We start from the raw sequence: 17,158 nt of genomic DNA, 5'->3' as shown, positions 1-17,158 counted from the left end.
AGGGAGTGCCGAGGAGTGGTTCCCAGGAAATAGCGCAGAGTAGAGGTCGGTCCATTTCTCTTCCTCGGTCTTGCCTCCAGTCGCACGTCTCTTCACAAGCTGTTCTTGCTCCTTTGTCAGAGTCTGGTGCATTCCCGGCTCACGTGGAGAGCACCACTGGATGGCTTGAGAGTGCTGTTTCAAGGCTTCAGCGTCATTGAAAACCCTAGAACAGCGATTGCATTGATGCTGCGCAACGTGGCAGCGGTTCAGGTGCTCCCTTGGATGAGTCAGCTCGGCTCATGGAGGACTGCTTACGGCTTACTTGACTCTGGCAAATGACGTGAAAGGATGGAGGCATGAAGGCGAGTGAGGCTGCCAGCCCAGCGATTTCAGATGATGGTTCTTCCTGAAAGGGCAAGCAAATCTGTGGTGAGTACCTTGGGCGGAGGGGATGCTAGGTTGTTTGGCGCCGCGGCTTGAGCGGCGTGATTTCTGCAGTCGCGTAAGTGGTCAGGGGCGGCTCAGTTGCTTGTAGTCTCTTACCACTGAGAAGCGGGGATTCTGCGCATGGAGCTGTTTGTCGGGAGAGTAGCTGTAGCCTAGGCGAAAATCATCCTGGCTTCGATGGTCGGACCTACTTGAAAGCTGACTGTGAGTGATCATGGTTCCCTTGAGAGTCAAACCGACGTACCGTAAGGACGAGTGGGGAGAGCGTTTTAATGGCTGTCCCCAGGCGCGTGCTCCGTGGCGTGGCGAGAGCTGAGGCGGCGGCGAGTTTGCCACCTTTATATATCAAGGCTGCTCTCAAGCCCTCAACGCGCTTCCTCCTACATCTGCAGGCTGGAACGCGGGGTGCGCCCGAAAAGAACACTCATCGCAAACGCGAACTGAAATGTTGTGATTCAGTGCCAACATCGCTTATTGGATAGCCACGAGCTCACCCGGATGGATTGGAATCTGAGCATAGGAGCCGATGTGATGGTGAGAGCGGGGTAAAGTGGATAATGCGGCTTGGGCAAGTGCAAGTGCCCACGCAGACCGGCTTCTCGATGGGCTTATGTGTGCTCGATCCTCCGGGAAAAAGCTTCACAAGGCCTCCAATGCCCATGGGGCAACCAATGTGCAAACAGGACGCATTTGCGATAACGTGCATATGCCGCGGCAGATTGTTGCGCCTGCAGCTGCAGTCTCACGCTATCTGCGCTCTGCCACCGAAGACACGCATTTGAAACACAAAGTGTCAACCACCGCTGTTGCGATGAGTCCAGACATAGACTCTGGGGATACGACTGCATGGTAAGGCGGAGCTGAAGGCTCTCTCTCGGAGGATATTCAACGGGGCCGTGCAATCGACTTAGCTGCCCGCGTATGCCCCAAAATCCTGACGAATAGACTGAAGCGTACCTCAGCCTTGCCAGAATACCCCACTTTGGCCGATGCATGAGCTACGCTGATCGTAGATGCGCACATCCAAGGCTTTTGTACGACCAAGGTGACGCACCAACCGGAAGGTTATTTTTGGTTACGTGCAGTTGATCGAATTGGGTGTTCTTGAAGCCCGCCTTAGTATGAAAATGTGAGCTCGAAATATGCATCAGTAGTATTCCTTCTCCATGGTAGGATATCAATTACCATCATCAAGCCAAACAAGCAAGCTTCTTTATAGCCCGGCCAAAAGCAATGCACGCTCCCTACGCTTTCGTAGTACACCGATTCTTTACTCCCCAAACCTTCTCAGAGTCTCAATGCTTAAACGATATCGTTAGTAAAAGATCTAGCACCGTACACAAGAACACTGCAAAAATCACCTCGTCGTTCAAAAGTGGTGGTGGAAATACTGGTGAGTGGACCACGTGCTTAGTCAGCCTACCCCGCCACGGCGCCCCAAGTCATAACGCCGCCTTTTACATACGCTTGTCACTCTCAAACCAAGCTACGCCCGAAGAACACAACAAGATTGAATGGGAGATGAAAGACAAGGATGTTTCAGTCCTCACTAAGGAAGGGGATGAGGATGCGAAGGCCACCAAGGAGAAGCAGCAGACCCCTCAGAACATCATCCTTACCACGTCCGACGGTGTCGAGCTTGTAGTCGGTACGTCCAAATGCGCCAAGGAGGCGTCTACAGACATTGTTAGCTAATCATTGCCCATAGAGCGCCGCGCCGCTGAGAAGTCGGCTTTGATCAAGGACCTTATTGAGGATTTCGGCGGTCATGTATATCAGCCGATACCCATCGCGAACGTAGCTCAGCCTCGCCCCCACCCATTGCCCCCCCTCTGACGCGCGTGACAGGTCGATGAGCAGACGATGAGAAAAATCATCGAGTGGTGTGAACAGGAAACGAACAATGCCGGGGAGTGGGCTGCAAAATTCCTGGAAGTCGACCAAGACGAGCTTTTCGAAATCATCCTGGTAAGTAGAACCACCAACCCCGTGCTGCTGCCGTGCAAAACTGCCTGCCGAACTCGATCACTAACCCATCTCCACACCAAGGCCGCCAACTACCTCGACATCAAGTCCCTCCTCGACGCCGCCTGCAACGCAGTCGCCAACAAAATCACAGGCAAAACCCCACAAGACCTCTGCCACCTCTTCAACATCACCGACTACCCCCTCCCCAAGCCCGCCGCCGCCGCCGCCGCCCCCCCAAGCTCCCCCAACTCCATCCTCCCCCACACCCACACCCACAACCCCACCCTCCAAGACATCCACCACGCCCGCCACATCCTGCAACACGCCCCCCTCCACAGCCGCAGCCGCAGCCGCACCCGCGCCGGCCAACAACCCCCCCTCCCCCCCGAACTCGCCCTCCTCATCGTCTCCCTCGGCTACCGCCCGCGCCTGCTGCGCCACACGACCGAAGAGCGCACCTACCGCGCCAACAGCTTCTGGCGGCCGGGCCCTTACGCCAGCGTCGCCGGCCTGTACCTCAGCAGCGCGCCGCTGCCCGCGCCCGACCCGTCCACGGGGGTCGCCAGGATCGTGCCGCAGCGCGTCGTTTTCCGCACGCGGTCCGCCGACCAGGGGTGGGCGGATGCGGGCGGCCGCGGGACGTTTTGGAATAGCCATACGTGGTTTGAGGCGAGCATCGTGAGGCCCGTGTCGCCCGAGACGGAGGGGGGTGCGGCGGCGATGGGGGATCGGGCGGATCATCGGGCGGAGGCGGAGGTGGTGGGTGCGGCGTCGCTGGGAGAGGTGTTGCCGGGGGTGTGGGAGACGCCGGGGCATGCGCGGGGGGCGTTGGCGGAGGCGGGGTGGGACTTTGTGGAGGGGGAGGAAGGGAGCGTCGTGTGGAAGGTGTGCAACAACATCACAGCGAAGGATGAGTACTCGGATTACGTCGTGGAATGGGGGAGGGGCGTGGCGGCGGACGCGAAGGATACTGAGGCGGTGGGGAAGGGCAAGGGGTTCCTGGAGCGGCTGGATTCCGGGTGCGTCGTTGTGCTTTGGGCTAGGGCGGAGGTGAGTCCTGATGACGATGCGATATCGTGTTTGCTTGGCTGACTTTTCTTTAGCAACAATGCTGGGAGAACAGTGTTGAGCAAGCGAGTATTGAGATAGAGTACGAGGTGCTATAGCAGCGAGAATTAGACATCAATTCAGATCACGTCAAGGAAGAGTCTGAGATACTTTCGATTAGATTTGTCGTCAATCATCATGGATATCGCAAAAGTGAAAAGGCCGAACCAAGAGCACGGAAGCACTTCTAAGCCTTCGCCGCACACCGATTCACCACCCCCACCACCCTCCCCAGCACCTTGAATAAAATGGTCAACAAGAACCACACCACCTTAAACGCAAACACCAACAGCATCAACACCAGCTCCACCAACCAATGCATACCTTCCTCCTTCTCCTTCCCCTTCCCCTCTCCCTCAACCCTCCTCTCCCCCGCCCCCACCTGACCCATCTCAATATCCACAACCCCCTTCTTCCTCGCCTTCGCCTCCCTCTTCCTCGCCTTCGCCTCCGCCTTCTCCCCATCCTCGCCAAACCACCAACCCCAACTCCCCAACCTCACCTTCTCCCTAACCAACTCCCTCGGCCCCACCGCCTCCATCCCGGGCCACCGCCTCGCCGCCGCCGTCGGCGGCCCCTCAAACACCACCGTCCCCGCGGCCGCGGCTGCCACCGGCGCCGGCCACGTCCCGCCACCATAAACGCCCTGCTGCTGGTGCTGGTGCTGCCGCTGTTGCGCCTCGACCGCAGCCGCCGCAGAACCACCACCCGCAAGGAGGCCGGTGGTGGTCGAAGCATCATCACGAACGGGCGTGGGGACCCCCACCCTCCGCCTCTCCGCGACCAGCACGGCCAAGACGGCGGCGACGGCCACGTCGACGACGTGCGGGTGCGGCGAGTGCGCGTGAGGACTGCTGTTCTTCTCGTCGGCGCCGAGCGCCGCGATGGCCGCGACGTCGACGGTCAGCGTCGCCGTGTGCAGCGCGAGCCGGGCGAGGACCTCGTCCGGGGCGGGGGAGGCGGGGCGGTCGCGCGAGGAGTCCGAGGAGGGCTTGGGTGAGGGACTGCCCCGCTTGCTATCCGTGTCCGGGGCGGCGTCTGCCGTGCTGCTGCGAGGCGCGGCGAAGGGGTTGAGCAGCGTGATGGTCGCGGGGACGGCCGGCCGAGGGCTGGTAGTGGGACTGCTTGTGCGGGCGTCGTTGCCGCCGCCGCCGCTACCGCCGCCGCCACCACTGCTCTCCGTCGTCGTCTTCTTCTTCTTGTTGCTGTTCGCTGCCGCCGCCGCCGCCGCCGCCGCCGCAAGACTCGCCCTCACATCCCCCTGCACGACGACCGGAAAGGCCCCCAGCGCCGGATGCCTCAACTCATACGTCCCCGTCTTGCCCGCCTCGTACGGCGCCATCAGCGGCTCCGCGACCGGGCAGTAGCGCAGCGCGCACGCATGCTGCGCCTCGCACGCCGCTACCGCGTCGGCGGCAAGGGCTGCCGCCGCCGGCGACTCGGCTCTCGGGTCGAATGAGGCGATTTCCGACGCGCGCGCCGACTGCGCGGCGGCTTCGAGGGCGCCGAGCGTGGCGAGCTTGGGGGTGATGGTCGTAATTGCCGTGGCTTCGGGGTGGCTTTCGCGAGGGGGTGCATGGCCGTGGGGAGGAGGCGTTTGGATGGCGAGGTGCGCGATGGGGAGGGAGTGGTGGTGGTGGGGGTTGTTGTTGTCTCGCGGTTGGGTGGGGTTGGTGCGGGAGATGAGGACCTCGCAGGCGTCCGTGTCCTTGTCGATGAGGGCTTGCTCGAAGCTGTAGAAGGGCTGGACGGGGGAAGCGCCGAAGACGAAGGCTTCGCCGTCGACGGGGGAGGAGGTGGGGCTGGCGTTGCGACGGTGCATTTGCAGGGCGTAGGTTCGCCACCCTTCTGGTCGGGCTTTGCCGTTGGCCGCGTCCCATAGAGTGCCGAGCTCGATTTTAGGAGTGTAGTATGGCTCTTCGGGTGAACCGCTCCGGAGCACGTTGGCGTGGGGTACGTAAAAGGTAGGCGAGTAAGGCTTCCGGCTGATCTTGTCCTTCGGGATGTCGGCTGGGGACGTCTGCGTTGGTTTGTATTGCTGATGTGATAATGGAAGATCTGGATTGTAGCGCGGGAATATCGACCGCATGACAGGTGCGTCCTTGGGGCTCGTCTGGCTCAATTTGGTCCGGTGCGTGGCCGTGCTTTGATTTCTGACAAGCGTCGTGGCATCTGAGAAGGCGGGCGAAGACGTGTAGAATTGGCGATCTGCCTGTGACAAAGGTGATATTGTATCTTCGGACTCCCTGCTCGGGGAGATGTTGTTCGGCGAGTGGCTAGTGTGGCCGCCCGAAGACGGAGTTGTTCTGCCATTTCCAGAGCGGAGAGATGAAGACCGGGCGCGCGACTGAGGACTGTCCGATCTCAACACATTCTTGCCGGTCCCAGTTGCCGAGGGTTTTGGTAAAGACTTTCCGGCGGTTGAGGAGCCAACGTGAGCCTGAGGTGGAGTTTCGATGGGAGATGCAGGATTGGAATTAACTTTGATGACGAGTTCGTGGAAGTCGACCGGCGCCTTCGCACGTTCAAGCAATTCAACAGCGGGCTCTGGGCTGGCAGGCTGTGCTGGCCGTTTGAGATTGATAGGCCTCTGTTTCCTGGGCGGGGGAGGAAATAGTTGGAAAGACATGCCGGGATTGGCGCACAGACTGCGGATGTAGTAAAGACAGGAATCTAGCGATTAAAGGTATTACAGCAGAGTAAAAGCCAGAACAAGAACCAGTCTTGCGGCGTAGGCGAAGAGAATGGGAAAACGGGAGGAACAGGGCGACGTCCAAGCGTCTATGAAGCAGGCCGAGCCGTGCAAAAGGGAGCGGTGGCGACTTGATATAACTCGACTGGCTGGGTGTTGCACATTCGGGCCGCCCAAAAACGATAGCGGCTGCAAAGCGGTGTTCCTGCATCTTCACATTCGGCAGTGAGCCAATGGACCGTGCAGGGCTGCGAGACGGTTGGATGAGGTTGGCTGACGTTAAGCGCCCACATTGTCTTGGCGGAGGTGATCGGCCCAACTGGGATGTGACTGTGCCTGGCCAGATTGCATCCTCGCGCTCATTGGCCAGACGATTTGCTGGAGAGTGTGGGTTCTGGCCATTTGGTGTGATATCGAATCTCGTAAGCCTCTTTCCGTGGGGCTACAGCCATGGCGGTGTGCCATCGGCGGCAACTCAATTGCCCGAACCGTGATCTTGTAGGGTTCAGTATCCTGGAGTACAGCCAGTTGCGTGAGAAGAGAGAAAGAAATGAAAGACAAGGCGACTAAAGAGAAACCGGGCACTATGTACCTCTCATCTCCGGAGGTGTTCCCTCGCCAGTGTGAACACCACAGCTACAGGACAAAACATGTCTACTCCTCACCACAAAGTAGCAGACCTCGCAACGAGGATATTTAAAGAACAGATGAGCAGCCACTGGGGAACTGTGGGCTGACGGCACTCAATCGGGAGGCATTCGTATCGGTTCCCAGTCAATAGCGCTCTCCTAAGAAGACTGCGGGTTGAGAGGCTGCGGAGGCGTCACACGGGTGAGAGCGAAACATGCGCGGTGTGATGAGCAGCGTGGATGGAGCGCGTCTACGTGCATCGGAGAGTGGAGGAGAGGGGAAAGGCGGCGGAGGACGACGAGGGCGCGAAGGCGCGAGGGCGCGAGGGCGCGAGGGCGCTTAAAATAGACACCGCGTGCGCGTCCGTGCGATAAGATAAGATAAGCCCCGCCAAAGCAAAAAAGTCCAAACCCATGACGCAGCCACCAGTCCTCGCGCCCAACTTTCACCCCCGCCCGCCAAAATGCCTACCGAGCTTGAGGAGGCAAGACAACCCCATCCGCCGAGTCGCCGTGAGCTAACGCCGCCATCTGCAGCTTGTGGAGTTCCTCCACCACGGCAACACCCAGATCCGCCAGATCGGTACGCTCGTCTCATCCTCCGCGCCCCAAGCCCTCAGCCCTCAATGCTGACTTGCGTCCTTCCCAGCCGCCGAAAACCTGGTCGGATACACCACCGCGCAGCCTTCGCTCTTCAAGCGCAACCAGCTTGAACCTATAAAAGACCTGAAGCTCCTGGTGAAGGACTACACAGTATGCGCCATCTGCGCTGACCACAGGGGTCCGTCTGCTGACAGGCGCACAAACAGGCCATAAGCAAAAATGCGCTTACCATGCTCATCAACCTCACGGATGACGACGAGAACCGCGAATGTCTGGCCAAGGACGACGCCTTCCTCGAGTCTCTGCTTCTGCGCATAACAGTATGTCAGTCAACCGGCACGGCCAACCCGTCCCTACGCCTCCACTCGATTCTGACACTGCCATCTCACATCAGAGCTCCAAAGAGCCCAATGCCAACGAGATCGCCATGCTGTTTGCCAACCTGGCCAAATCCGACTCGCTCAAGCGCATCCTGACGCTGGAGCGGGCGGTGCCCAAGGACCTGTCGACGTCCAAGGTGGCCATGGACCAGCTGATGGACTGCTTCGTCAAGGGCGCCGAGGGCCGCTACAACAAGCACGCCGATTACGACTACCTGTCGTACCTCTTTGCCGACATGGCCAAGCACGCCGAGGGCCGCGCCTACCTGACGACCCCGCAGGCCCGCGACGCCGACATCATCCCCATCACCAAGCTCACCGTCTTCACCGAGCACCGCTCCACCATCCGCCGCCGCGGCGCCGCCAACACCATCAAGAACGTCTGCTTCGAGATAGACGCCCACATGCGCCTGCTCGACGCCGACGGCGTCAACATCTTGCCCTACCTGCTTCTGCCCTTGATGGGCGGCGAGGAATACGCCGACGAGGACACCGAGGGCATGCTGGACGAGGTGCAACTGCTGCCGCCCGACAAGCAGCGCGAGCCGGAGAACGACATTCTGAAGACCCACCTCGAGACGCTGCTGCTGCTGTGCACCACCCGCGAGGCCCGCGACGAGCTGCGCCGCGTCAAGGTCTACCCTATCGTCCGCGAAACCCACCTGCACGTCGAGGACGACGAGGTCCGTGAGGCTGTCGACCGCGTCGTGCAGATCATCATGCGCAAGGAGGAGGGCGAGGAGGACGACATGCCGCCACCCGGTGGCAACGGTGCGCCGCAGATTACGGAGGCTGGTGAGGAGGATGAGGACGAGCAGGTGGTGACGATTTTGTAGACGATGAATCCCCGCAAAAGTAAGTGTAAAAGGAAAAAGGGTTGGATAGATAAAAAGACGATTGGAATGTTACAAGATGAGGCATCTTCATGGCACCTGACCACGCATTAATCGCGTGTACATTTGATTGAACAATGTTTGGTGCTTCTGTGCTTCGCGTAGGACGCTTCACTCCCTACATGGGCAGTTGAAGCAAACGTCCTACCGTAGATGTGAGACATAAGAACTATACGCACATAACATAGGATCATTCTACTGCACGCAAAACCAGTCCGCAAGATTTCCAACAGGTAAGGCTCAACGCCGCCGTACCCAACACCCTCTAAACCCCCTCCCCCCTCTACAACTTCTTCCTCAACAACCCCTTGAAGAAATCAAAACTATTACTATCACTCTGCAACTGCCACACCTTCCCCGTCCCCCTATCCTCCCACCCCAGCTCCTCCGCCACCAACAAGCCCCAGTCCCTCGTGATCCCTTTAACCCTCGCCCTCACGCCGCCCTCCTGCTCCAGCGTCACCACCTGCCCCTCATGCAGCCACAAGCCGTAATACATCCGCTCCAAGTCCTCGTCCCACCCGCCGCGGCAAAACCGGCGATACAGCTCCTCGAACCGCGCCAGCACGCTCGCGAGCAGCTTCTCGGCGCGGAAGGCGGGCAGGCCGCGGGCGCGGGCGAGCGCGTCCAGCGACGTCGTCGGCGCCGCGTTGGCGACGTTGACGCCCACGCCGGCGACCAGCGTGTACTCGGCGCCCTGGTAGCTCGAGTTGACGAGGACGCCGCCGATCTTGACGAAGTCGTTCGGGTCCGTGGATGTGTGGGTGCCGCCGGCTTTGAAGGCGGCCGAGTCCGGGCTCAGGGCGTAGATGTCGTTGGGCCACTTGAGGCGCACGGGGAGCGAGGCGTAGCCGGCGTCGTACGAGTGCACGCCCGCGACGGTGGCGAGCGCGGCGAGGTACTGGATGAAGACGACGGGGGCGGACTGCGAGAGCGCGACCGAGTGCCGCAGGACGGTGCTGTACATGAGGGAGCCGGGCGGGCTGACCCAGACGTTGGAGCCGCGGCCGCGGCCGGCGATCTGGGTCGTCGCCGTCGCGGTGAGGCCGGACGGGAGGTGCTTGAGGAGGCGGGGGTTCTTCTCGAGGAGCGTGTTGGTGCTGGTGACGACTTCGCCGTAGAGCAGGTAGCGGCCGAAGGCGCCGGCCGTGTCGCGCGTGCGCGAGTGGTACGCCGCGAGGTTGGCGTAGAAGGCGTCGTGGTTCCAGTAGGGCGTGGCTTTGCTCGAGGGCCGGTCCGTCTCGTGCGGCACGAGGCGCTTGACGACGGCGTCATAGTCGAGGATTCTGTCAGCCGTGGAGCTGGCGTCAGTCTTGCCCTCCGGTGATGCGCCGCTGCCCTTCTCTTCCTCCTCTTCTGCTGCTGATGCGCCGGGGATGATGGAAGTGACGGCTTTGGCGAGAGTGCTCATGGACCATGATGACGGCTTCTCTAGATGGAATGTGTCGTTCTCGCCCTTGATGTGCTCCTCCCCCTTTTCTACGGTGATGATGTCGGACCATGAGGACACCAGCTCTGCCACGTCGGAGGGGTTGGAGGAAGTGAGATGGAGGCGGGAGAGGGACGGTACCACTTGAGCTTCCTGGTTGACCTGCAGCCCCAACTTGATCAGGCAAGCCTTGAGGAAATCGGTCCTCTGCTTGTCATCTTGAGCCAGCGCGTCGACGATCTTGTCGTAGCCGGGGATATCCTCGCCTTTGCTGAGGTTCACGGCGGCGAATCTGCCAGTGTCAGTAGTGCTATGGCTCCATCATGAGCGAATTACGAACTCTGGATGAGGTCCAGTCAGGATGACGCCACCTTCGCCGACCTTGCGATACACAACCGCCGCAGTACCTTCTCCGGAATCAACATGTAGCTTGTCTGTGTAGCTCGCAAGGGTCTCAACGCCGCGATCCTTGAGTTTTTCGGCATCGACGAAGACACCGCCGCCGTTGTAGTAGGTGCGGAAAGATTCAGGCACGGCACCTCCGCCGGCCATGAGAGCCTCTTTGTTCACCTTCAGCTCGACGGCACGTGTGCCCGCCTCGCTGTGGTAGACGAAGCCAGGGAAGGCCAGGCCGCGGCAGACGCCCGGGTAAAAGCCAAGCTCTCTGTCGCCAACGACCTCCATCTTCTTGTCGCCGACTTCAAACTCGCAGTGCTTGCAGCCATAGTAGCCGCCGGCGCAGAAGCCGAGGTAGTTGCCGCCGCGGTTGACATACTGGCTGATGCGCCGGTTGCCCTCGCCGTTGAGGGTGCGGCAGTAGCCCAGGTCGGCGCCGCCGGGAATCACGAGCAGCGCGCACGATGCAGTCCATGGCTCGTTGATGATGGCGTTGCCGTCGACAGGAATCACGGCGTAGTTGGGCGAGAGTAGCCGTCGCAGACTCCACATGCAATGGCGCACGCTCTCGACGGTGCTACCGTTGCCTGAGGCCGAGAGTCAACGGATGATGTCTTTTGCGAGGCAGCTGATGGTCTTGACGTACCGGAGTAGACCAGCACGTTGGTCCGCTTACTCGCCATGATGGAGCGTGACTTGCAGTGGTGGTGTTGGAGTGGCGACACTTCCGAGCCTCAACCGAAACGAAGACGGCACGGCCAGTCTTGGACCAAGAGAAACAACCAGCAGAGGGAGAAGAGCAACAGTGATGGCAAACGACGCAAACCGGACGGCAGCGACGCAGGCGGCAGATGACGACGAGATCGACGACTGGTAAGCCTGGGCGGCGTCTTCAGCGCCAGTCTCTCGCCTACTGACGCCCAGCTTGCAGGGACAAGCGGATCTTCTCGACGGGCTGTGCGCAAGAGAATGCAAAAATGACGGATTGCTACTATGAGAAGAAGGATTGGCGCGCCTGCAAGAGGGAGGTAAGCTCAGCTGTGCCCGTCGCCGATTCCGCTCGTTCGTCGTCGCCCAACACTTTTCGCCTCCGAAATGCCCGCGGCTCTGCCGGCCGAATCACCTTCGCCCAGGCTTTCCCTGCGCTTCTGATACCATTGCATGTGCTAACCGATTCTCTCCAGATGGACGCATTCCGCGAGTGCTGGAAGCGTCAGGGAAACAATCAGCGGACCTCTACGAAGGACGCCTGAGAGTGGCCCTCTCTACCATCTATCCTTTTGCTTTTCGCATACATCGAGTCTCTCCTCTAAGATCCCATGCAAAATCGACGCTTTGTTGGCTTAGGAACTGCTTTGCTACTACACCTTGGGGAGAAGTGAACCATATGTAGCTCCAGAGGCCACACGTAGCCGCCTCAATGGCATACTGTAGATTGGCCTGGATCAAGCCAAGTAGCGCCGTTGCTGAGCAATGTGCTCGCTGTCCCTCCCATCCTGCTTGAGTATGCACTCGTCCATCTTCTACTTCAAGGCGCATGCTAGCCCATCACCGCCTTCTCCAGCAGCTTCCTCAGCACCAAGGCGTGGTAATTTGTTGTCTTTCCAGTCGGAGGTTTTAGGGCTGTCTCCTTCTTAATCTTCCTCGCGGCCTCTAACTCAGCATCTGTCCACTTCCACTTCGACCCTTTCGCAATTGCAATCCTCCCACGCCCATCCTCCTCAAACCTCGTCTGTGTAACGCAAGCCCTTCCAAAAACCATACTCCACGCAGGCCAAGCCTGTCCGCCCTCCGAGCCTTCGCCCTCACCCTCCACCAAAGCCTTAGCCCTCCACCACTCGTACAGCCTGAGCCTTTCCTCATTCGCCCACTCCTTGACATCCCTATCCCCCCGGGCCGCGACCCTCCTCCACTCCGGGAACCACAGCCCGAACGTCCCCTTCCCCGGCGCCGCCCGCCGCTTCACCATCACCCCTCCCCCCTCGACCGTCCGCTCCTCCTCCTCCTCCCCCTCCCCATCCCCCCCCTCCAGCGGCCGCACCTCCTCCTCCTCCCCCCCCGCCGCCGCAACCTCCACAAACGCCGCCTCCGTCGCCTCCGCGCAGTCCAGATCCGCGGGGCTCAGCCCCGGCGGCCCATGCGTCGTCCACCGCACGTAGACGCGGCGCCCGCACCCGCTCCAGTCCGGGTCGTGCGCGCGCGCCGCCGCCACCTCGTGCGCCACGCGCCAGCTGAACGCCGCGGCGCGCTGCGGCGTCGCGAAGACGTACGTCCGCTCGAGCGCGTCGCTGGCGCCGTGCTCGCCCATCGCCTTTGTGAGCCGCCACGGCGTGGTGGCGAGGAGCGCGTGGAGCCGGGCGAGCAGCGCGGAGGCCTTGTGCGTGGTGGGGTCGAGGGAGACGAGCGTGATCAGGGGCGCGGAGGGGGCGCTGGAGAGGGCGACGAGCGTGGAGGTGGAGGAGCGGCGGCGGGAGGGTGCGGGCGCGGGCGCGGGAGGATGGGGCCGCGAGGGGGGTTGGTGGTGGTGGTGGCGCGGGAGGGCTGCGAGGGTGATGGCGCGGTGGTGGTGGTGGTGGTGTAGGCGGTGCGCTCGGATGACGGCGGTGGGTGAGGTGCGGAGACGCGGTGGCATTCGGAGGGCGGTGGAAGACATGGTTGATGGATGTCGTGGTTGTAGGCCACACGGGTGCGCGTCTGTTGTCGCGGGGTGGCAGAGGGAAGGAGGACGGGATGATGTGGTGGATCTCTACTAGGTACTACTTACCTACCTAGGTAGTACCACAGTAACGGTCCGGATTAATTCTTCCCGACTACATTCATATAACCTAGGTACCTGCCTGACTCTACATACGTAATTGGCTTCTCTACTTAGCTTTAATCCGTCATCCTGGCGCTACCTCTCTGACGGCACAGCATTTTGAAAATCTGCGAGGGCCCAAGCTTCTTTCGAGGTCAGCGCGGGTTGATGATGAGCAATTCATGACTCGTTGGTAATACGACAGGCTCACTACAGCACTTCTCTCTTAGGGTATGTTCATACATTGCTTACAGCTCTCCAGAGTAGTTGTGCACATTATTTCTAGAATGGATATCGAAAACATCGAGCATTCGTGACAAAAGGCATGAGCAACTGCTCGTCATATCTTGCCCGGCCTGATAATTCGAGGTCGACGCCTGCAAAGCCCACAGTATGTACGATTTTTGTTTTCATGTCCTTCCCAAGTCAATATCCAGGACCTGCTTCAGCTTATCTGTTCCTTCAGGCTTAGCCCCTTCAATCTGGAAGAACGGCTTCACGGCTACGTCAACAGTCTCTTCAAAAAGCCCCTCGACGATTCCCTTGAGCTCGTCTCCAGTCTGCCGGAAGTCAGGGAATGCGTTGATCTCGAGTAGCCAAGCGTTGCCCTGCCCATCGACCATGTAATCGACGCCGAACAATTCAAAGGCCTGGGGCAGCGGCTGGAAGTGGATCATCATCCCACGCGCCGCGGCTTCGAACAGCTCGCCGGTGACGGTGCAGATCTGCGAGAAGACGTCCTCCTTCCAGCCTCCGGACAGACCGGCCAGCTCCGCATGCGCGGCCGTATTCGAGGCGTCAAGGCTGTCGGGCAGATCCCAGAAGGCGCGCACGCTGCCTTCGCGCTGGTCGGAGCCCTGCAGGCACGTGTTGGTAAGATGGGCGCGGAGGTCGGGCTGTCCGCTATCCTCGTCCGAGTCGGCCTTGTCCCACGGCGCGCTGTAGGGGGTGGCGGCAAAGAGGGCGAGCATGGGCTTGTAGACGTATACGCGCAGGGCCCCGACGGCTAGCACGTATGTGCGGATGTGGAACTTGCGGTCATCAAAGGTGAGCGGTGGGTGGATGTACGGTTGCGCGATAAAGTGACGCAATTGGGAGGTGATGATGTACTCCTTCTTCTCCTCCGTGACCTGGATTGTGGAGGAATCAAGGAGCTCGTTGCTGTTGCTCCGGGCGGCGGCATTCTCCCTCTCGCCATCTTGGCGGTCGTCCTCATTGTCTTCCTCCTCATCATCGGAGTCAGGGCGCTCCGCTTCCCATGCTTCGAAGATGTCCTGAAGCTCGTGCTCGGTGCTGAAGATCTTGATGCCCTGTCCGCGATCGCTCATTCCAGGTTTCAAAATCCACCATTCCCGATCTTTCGGGTCTTTCTCCACATTTTTCTGGAAGGCTTCTTGCAGCTCCCAGGCTTCCACAAGGGCGTCGTCCAGGAACTCTGCATAATCGAGCTCAAATTCCACGCTCGGCTTCACGTGGTCCTTCAGCTTCGACTCCGGGTGTTTGACGATCCAATGGGAGACGGTGGTCGAGAGGTAATGCTTCCTTATTAAAGCCTTGCGGATGACGTAAGCGTTGATGAGGATGTTGGGCATCTCCACGGCCTTTTCGAAATCCAGCGCCTCGTACGCGCGGAACTGGATCATTGGGCCCACCCGGTGCTCCTCGGAAGATTCTATGAGCTTGAACGCGTTCGCCGGAAGGCATTTCTGGAAGGCCGCGACAATGAGAGGCTGCACGTAAGGGTCCTCATAGTCCAGCAGGCAGTCTATTGGCCGACTTGCCGACATTTTGGTCACGACGTAGGTACCTTGAGGCATGGTGAGCGGAAAGATGGCCGTGGAGGAGGGTGGCGGGGAGAGAACAGCGGCAGGTGGGGGACGAAAAAAGCAACGGAGCACTAGCTATATAGTGCGGGTCTGGAGATCCGGGACGGGACGCGCATGGAGCAAGAGCAAACGGTGGTCAAACATGCAGGTGACTTACAGACGGCTCGCTCAAAATCGACGAAAAACGGGAAGCAGGAATGCTGCCAAGCTGGCGTGGCTGGCGGTGGCGGCGGGGCTTGGAAATCAGCGGGCGCGTTGGTGCAACGGTGCGCCTCTGCGGACCCGTGTGAAGTTTTGGCCCAGGCCTACCTAGCTCGGCCGCGATACCGGCGACAGCAGCCGGGGGTCCGCTTGCATGGCCCCACACGTGACAACTATACAACAGGCGGCACTCTGGTGTTGACTGTTGCAATTGCTACATGTCCGAAACTGGAACTTGGGTGCTTCTTCGCGCAGCCATGATTCAAAGCCCATCCCATTAACGCCACGCAATGCTGACCAATATTCTCGAGACACCTAAAAATTCTGCTGCGACATGAACTAACGAAAATCAACCTTCAGTCGCCCGATGTAGAGCATCGTTCTTGGCACCCACTCATTTCTTGACGGGAGCTTTGGTGAAGAACGAGCTAAGTTTTTTCATGCCCGACGTGTCTGCTTTCGCTAGTTGCTTCACACCACGACTTTGATTCTTCTTCTTCACCTCCTCTTCATCCTTCTTGCGTTTCTTCTCCGCGCGCATCGCAGCCGCTTCATCGTCTTCCATGCCGTGCTTGCGAGTGATGTTGTCGGACAGAGACCGCAATGCCTGGGCCTCTGACCTGAGTGTGGCGAGTTCCTGTAGGTGCTTATCTAGCGGGTCGAAGTCCACCATGCTATTTGATGACCATGCCGGTTGTAGAAGCGCGCGGATGCTGGGCGGCAGATACGAGGATGAAATAAAGTCAATTGCGGTGCGCAAGCGTAGAAGATGGGGTATCCCCTCAGGAGCATCGATTGGCTGCTGTTGTGCAGGAGATGTGGTCTGCTGATCCGTCATGGCGGATGTGGCTGCATAATCATCCGACTTCTGGGAATCCGTTGTCATCTCCGCATCAGTCGTTGTCGCGGTCGTGGTTTCTGTTTTTGCAGCCTCGCCATCTTCTGACACGAGACTTACGGTCGTGTCCTCGCGCTTGATGCTCATGACAGGCCGCTCCAGTGCCTTTCGAACAAATTTCTCTTCCATCGAGGCAGGAAGTCCGTTCCCGACAAAGCGCTCAGCCTTGGCCAGTAGCTCTCTCGCCAGCTTCTCAATGGACAGTCGGAACATCTTCTCGTCGCCAGCATCGACTGTATCGCATGCTGCTGCCATTCTCTCCTCTACCCGTGTCCGCAGTGTATCGTTTTCTAAGAGCTTCCGCAGCTGCGCACATGAGCTTCCCAGTGAATCCATATGGTCCTCCACAGACAAAAACAATTGCTTCTCGCCGCCCTTCGCTGAAGGAACCAGTGCTGGTAAGGCAAGGAACAGAGCGTCGACCGGTGTAGCCACGAAAATGTCCGGACTTTTCAATGTGTAGCCGTTGCGCAGCGAATGAACAGTCTCGCCATCCACATTATCTGCTTCTTTCCTCTGTTCAGGCTCTCCATATCTTTGCGGCGCAAGGAGCCAGCTTTTCGATGCAGACTTCGGGGCAGCGACTCTGGTGAACTCGTAGAATCCCTTGCTCGGACAGCAAAAGTAACGATTCGCTGACGACGAAGCGGGGTTTGGAAGTGTTACTATGTGCGCTTGCGAAGAGACATCTCTTGGAAGGACGAAAAGCTTAGGAGGATTGGGGTCGGCGGTGGGCGGTGCGGGACCGGCTGCGGGTGCGGTCTTTTCGGGCGCGTCGTTCTTGGCGGATGGCTTTTTTGATCGCGTCTTCATTTTGGCTGGGTGGGATATGGTACAAAGACGATTGGTGGGCGGCAATCGTGGCAGCAGTGCTGGATTCTGCAGACCTGTTGGCGGCGAAGGTTGATGC

The 17,158-nt window shown here is 59.6% G+C and overlaps 8 protein-coding genes across 8 annotated transcripts; 3 read left to right on the top strand and 5 right to left on the bottom strand.

Annotated features, from left to right (window-relative positions):
• Window positions 1–1,662: 1,662 nt before the first annotated feature.
• On the top strand, window positions 1,663–3,563 carry BKCO1_1000634 (ubiquitin-protein ligase; the record flags this gene model as incomplete). The annotated part of the gene is made up of 5 exons (XM_020270053.1): window positions 1,663–2,077; window positions 2,138–2,226; window positions 2,278–2,397; window positions 2,479–3,447; window positions 3,501–3,563. 5 exons carry the CDS (start codon window positions 1,663–1,665, stop codon window positions 3,561–3,563), a joined length of 1,656 nt encoding a protein of 551 aa, XP_020135132.1.
• A 128-nt stretch (window positions 3,564–3,691) lies between these two features.
• On the bottom strand, window positions 3,692–6,133 carry BKCO1_1000633 (acetylserotonin methytransferase-like protein; the record flags this gene model as incomplete). The annotated part of the gene is made up of 1 exon (XM_020270052.1): window positions 3,692–6,133. One exon carries the CDS (start codon window positions 6,131–6,133, stop codon window positions 3,692–3,694), a length of 2,442 nt encoding a protein of 813 aa, XP_020135129.1.
• A 1,106-nt stretch (window positions 6,134–7,239) lies between these two features.
• Window positions 7,240–8,644, top strand: BKCO1_1000632 (dna-binding protein hgh1; the record flags this gene model as incomplete). Its single annotated transcript, XM_020270051.1, has 5 exons — window positions 7,240–7,254; window positions 7,363–7,408; window positions 7,475–7,578; window positions 7,635–7,748; window positions 7,823–8,644. The coding sequence occupies 5 exons, from the start codon at window positions 7,240–7,242 to the stop codon at window positions 8,642–8,644; spliced, it is 1,101 nt and encodes a 366-aa protein (XP_020135130.1).
• A 340-nt stretch (window positions 8,645–8,984) lies between these two features.
• BKCO1_1000631 (biotin apo-protein ligase) lies at window positions 8,985–11,209 on the bottom strand (the record flags this gene model as incomplete). Its single annotated transcript, XM_020270050.1, has 3 exons — window positions 8,985–10,422; window positions 10,471–11,113; window positions 11,173–11,209. The coding sequence occupies 3 exons, from the start codon at window positions 11,207–11,209 to the stop codon at window positions 8,985–8,987; spliced, it is 2,118 nt and encodes a 705-aa protein (XP_020135127.1).
• Window positions 11,210–11,334: 125 nt separating this feature from the next.
• On the top strand, window positions 11,335–11,779 carry BKCO1_1000630 (chch domain-containing protein; the record flags this gene model as incomplete). The annotated part of the gene is made up of 3 exons (XM_020270049.1): window positions 11,335–11,399; window positions 11,458–11,554; window positions 11,711–11,779. The coding sequence occupies 3 exons, from the start codon at window positions 11,335–11,337 to the stop codon at window positions 11,777–11,779; spliced, it is 231 nt and encodes a 76-aa protein (XP_020135128.1).
• A 287-nt stretch (window positions 11,780–12,066) lies between these two features.
• On the bottom strand, window positions 12,067–13,179 carry BKCO1_1000629 (uncharacterized protein; the record flags this gene model as incomplete). Its single annotated transcript, XM_020270047.1, has 1 exon — window positions 12,067–13,179. The coding sequence occupies one exon, from the start codon at window positions 13,177–13,179 to the stop codon at window positions 12,067–12,069; it is 1,113 nt and encodes a 370-aa protein (XP_020135469.1).
• Window positions 13,180–13,733: 554 nt separating this feature from the next.
• Window positions 13,734–15,140, bottom strand: BKCO1_1000628 (tubulin-tyrosine ligase; the record flags this gene model as incomplete). Its single annotated transcript, XM_020270046.1, has 1 exon — window positions 13,734–15,140. The coding sequence occupies one exon, from the start codon at window positions 15,138–15,140 to the stop codon at window positions 13,734–13,736; it is 1,407 nt and encodes a 468-aa protein (XP_020135468.1).
• Window positions 15,141–15,744: 604 nt separating this feature from the next.
• Window positions 15,745–17,061, bottom strand: BKCO1_1000627 (ribonuclease subunit b; the record flags this gene model as incomplete). Its single annotated transcript, XM_020270045.1, has 1 exon — window positions 15,745–17,061. The coding sequence occupies one exon, from the start codon at window positions 17,059–17,061 to the stop codon at window positions 15,745–15,747; it is 1,317 nt and encodes a 438-aa protein (XP_020135471.1).
• Between the last annotated feature and the right edge of the window lie 97 nt (window positions 17,062–17,158).

This window comes from Diplodia corticola (genome assembly GCF_001883845.1).
Source record: "Diplodia corticola strain CBS 112549 chromosome Unknown scaffold1, whole genome shotgun sequence".
Taxonomy (NCBI): domain Eukaryota; kingdom Fungi; phylum Ascomycota; class Dothideomycetes; order Botryosphaeriales; family Botryosphaeriaceae; genus Diplodia; species Diplodia corticola.
The sequence above is the reverse complement of the archived record's forward strand: the minus strand, read 5'-3'. Positions and strand labels throughout refer to the sequence as shown.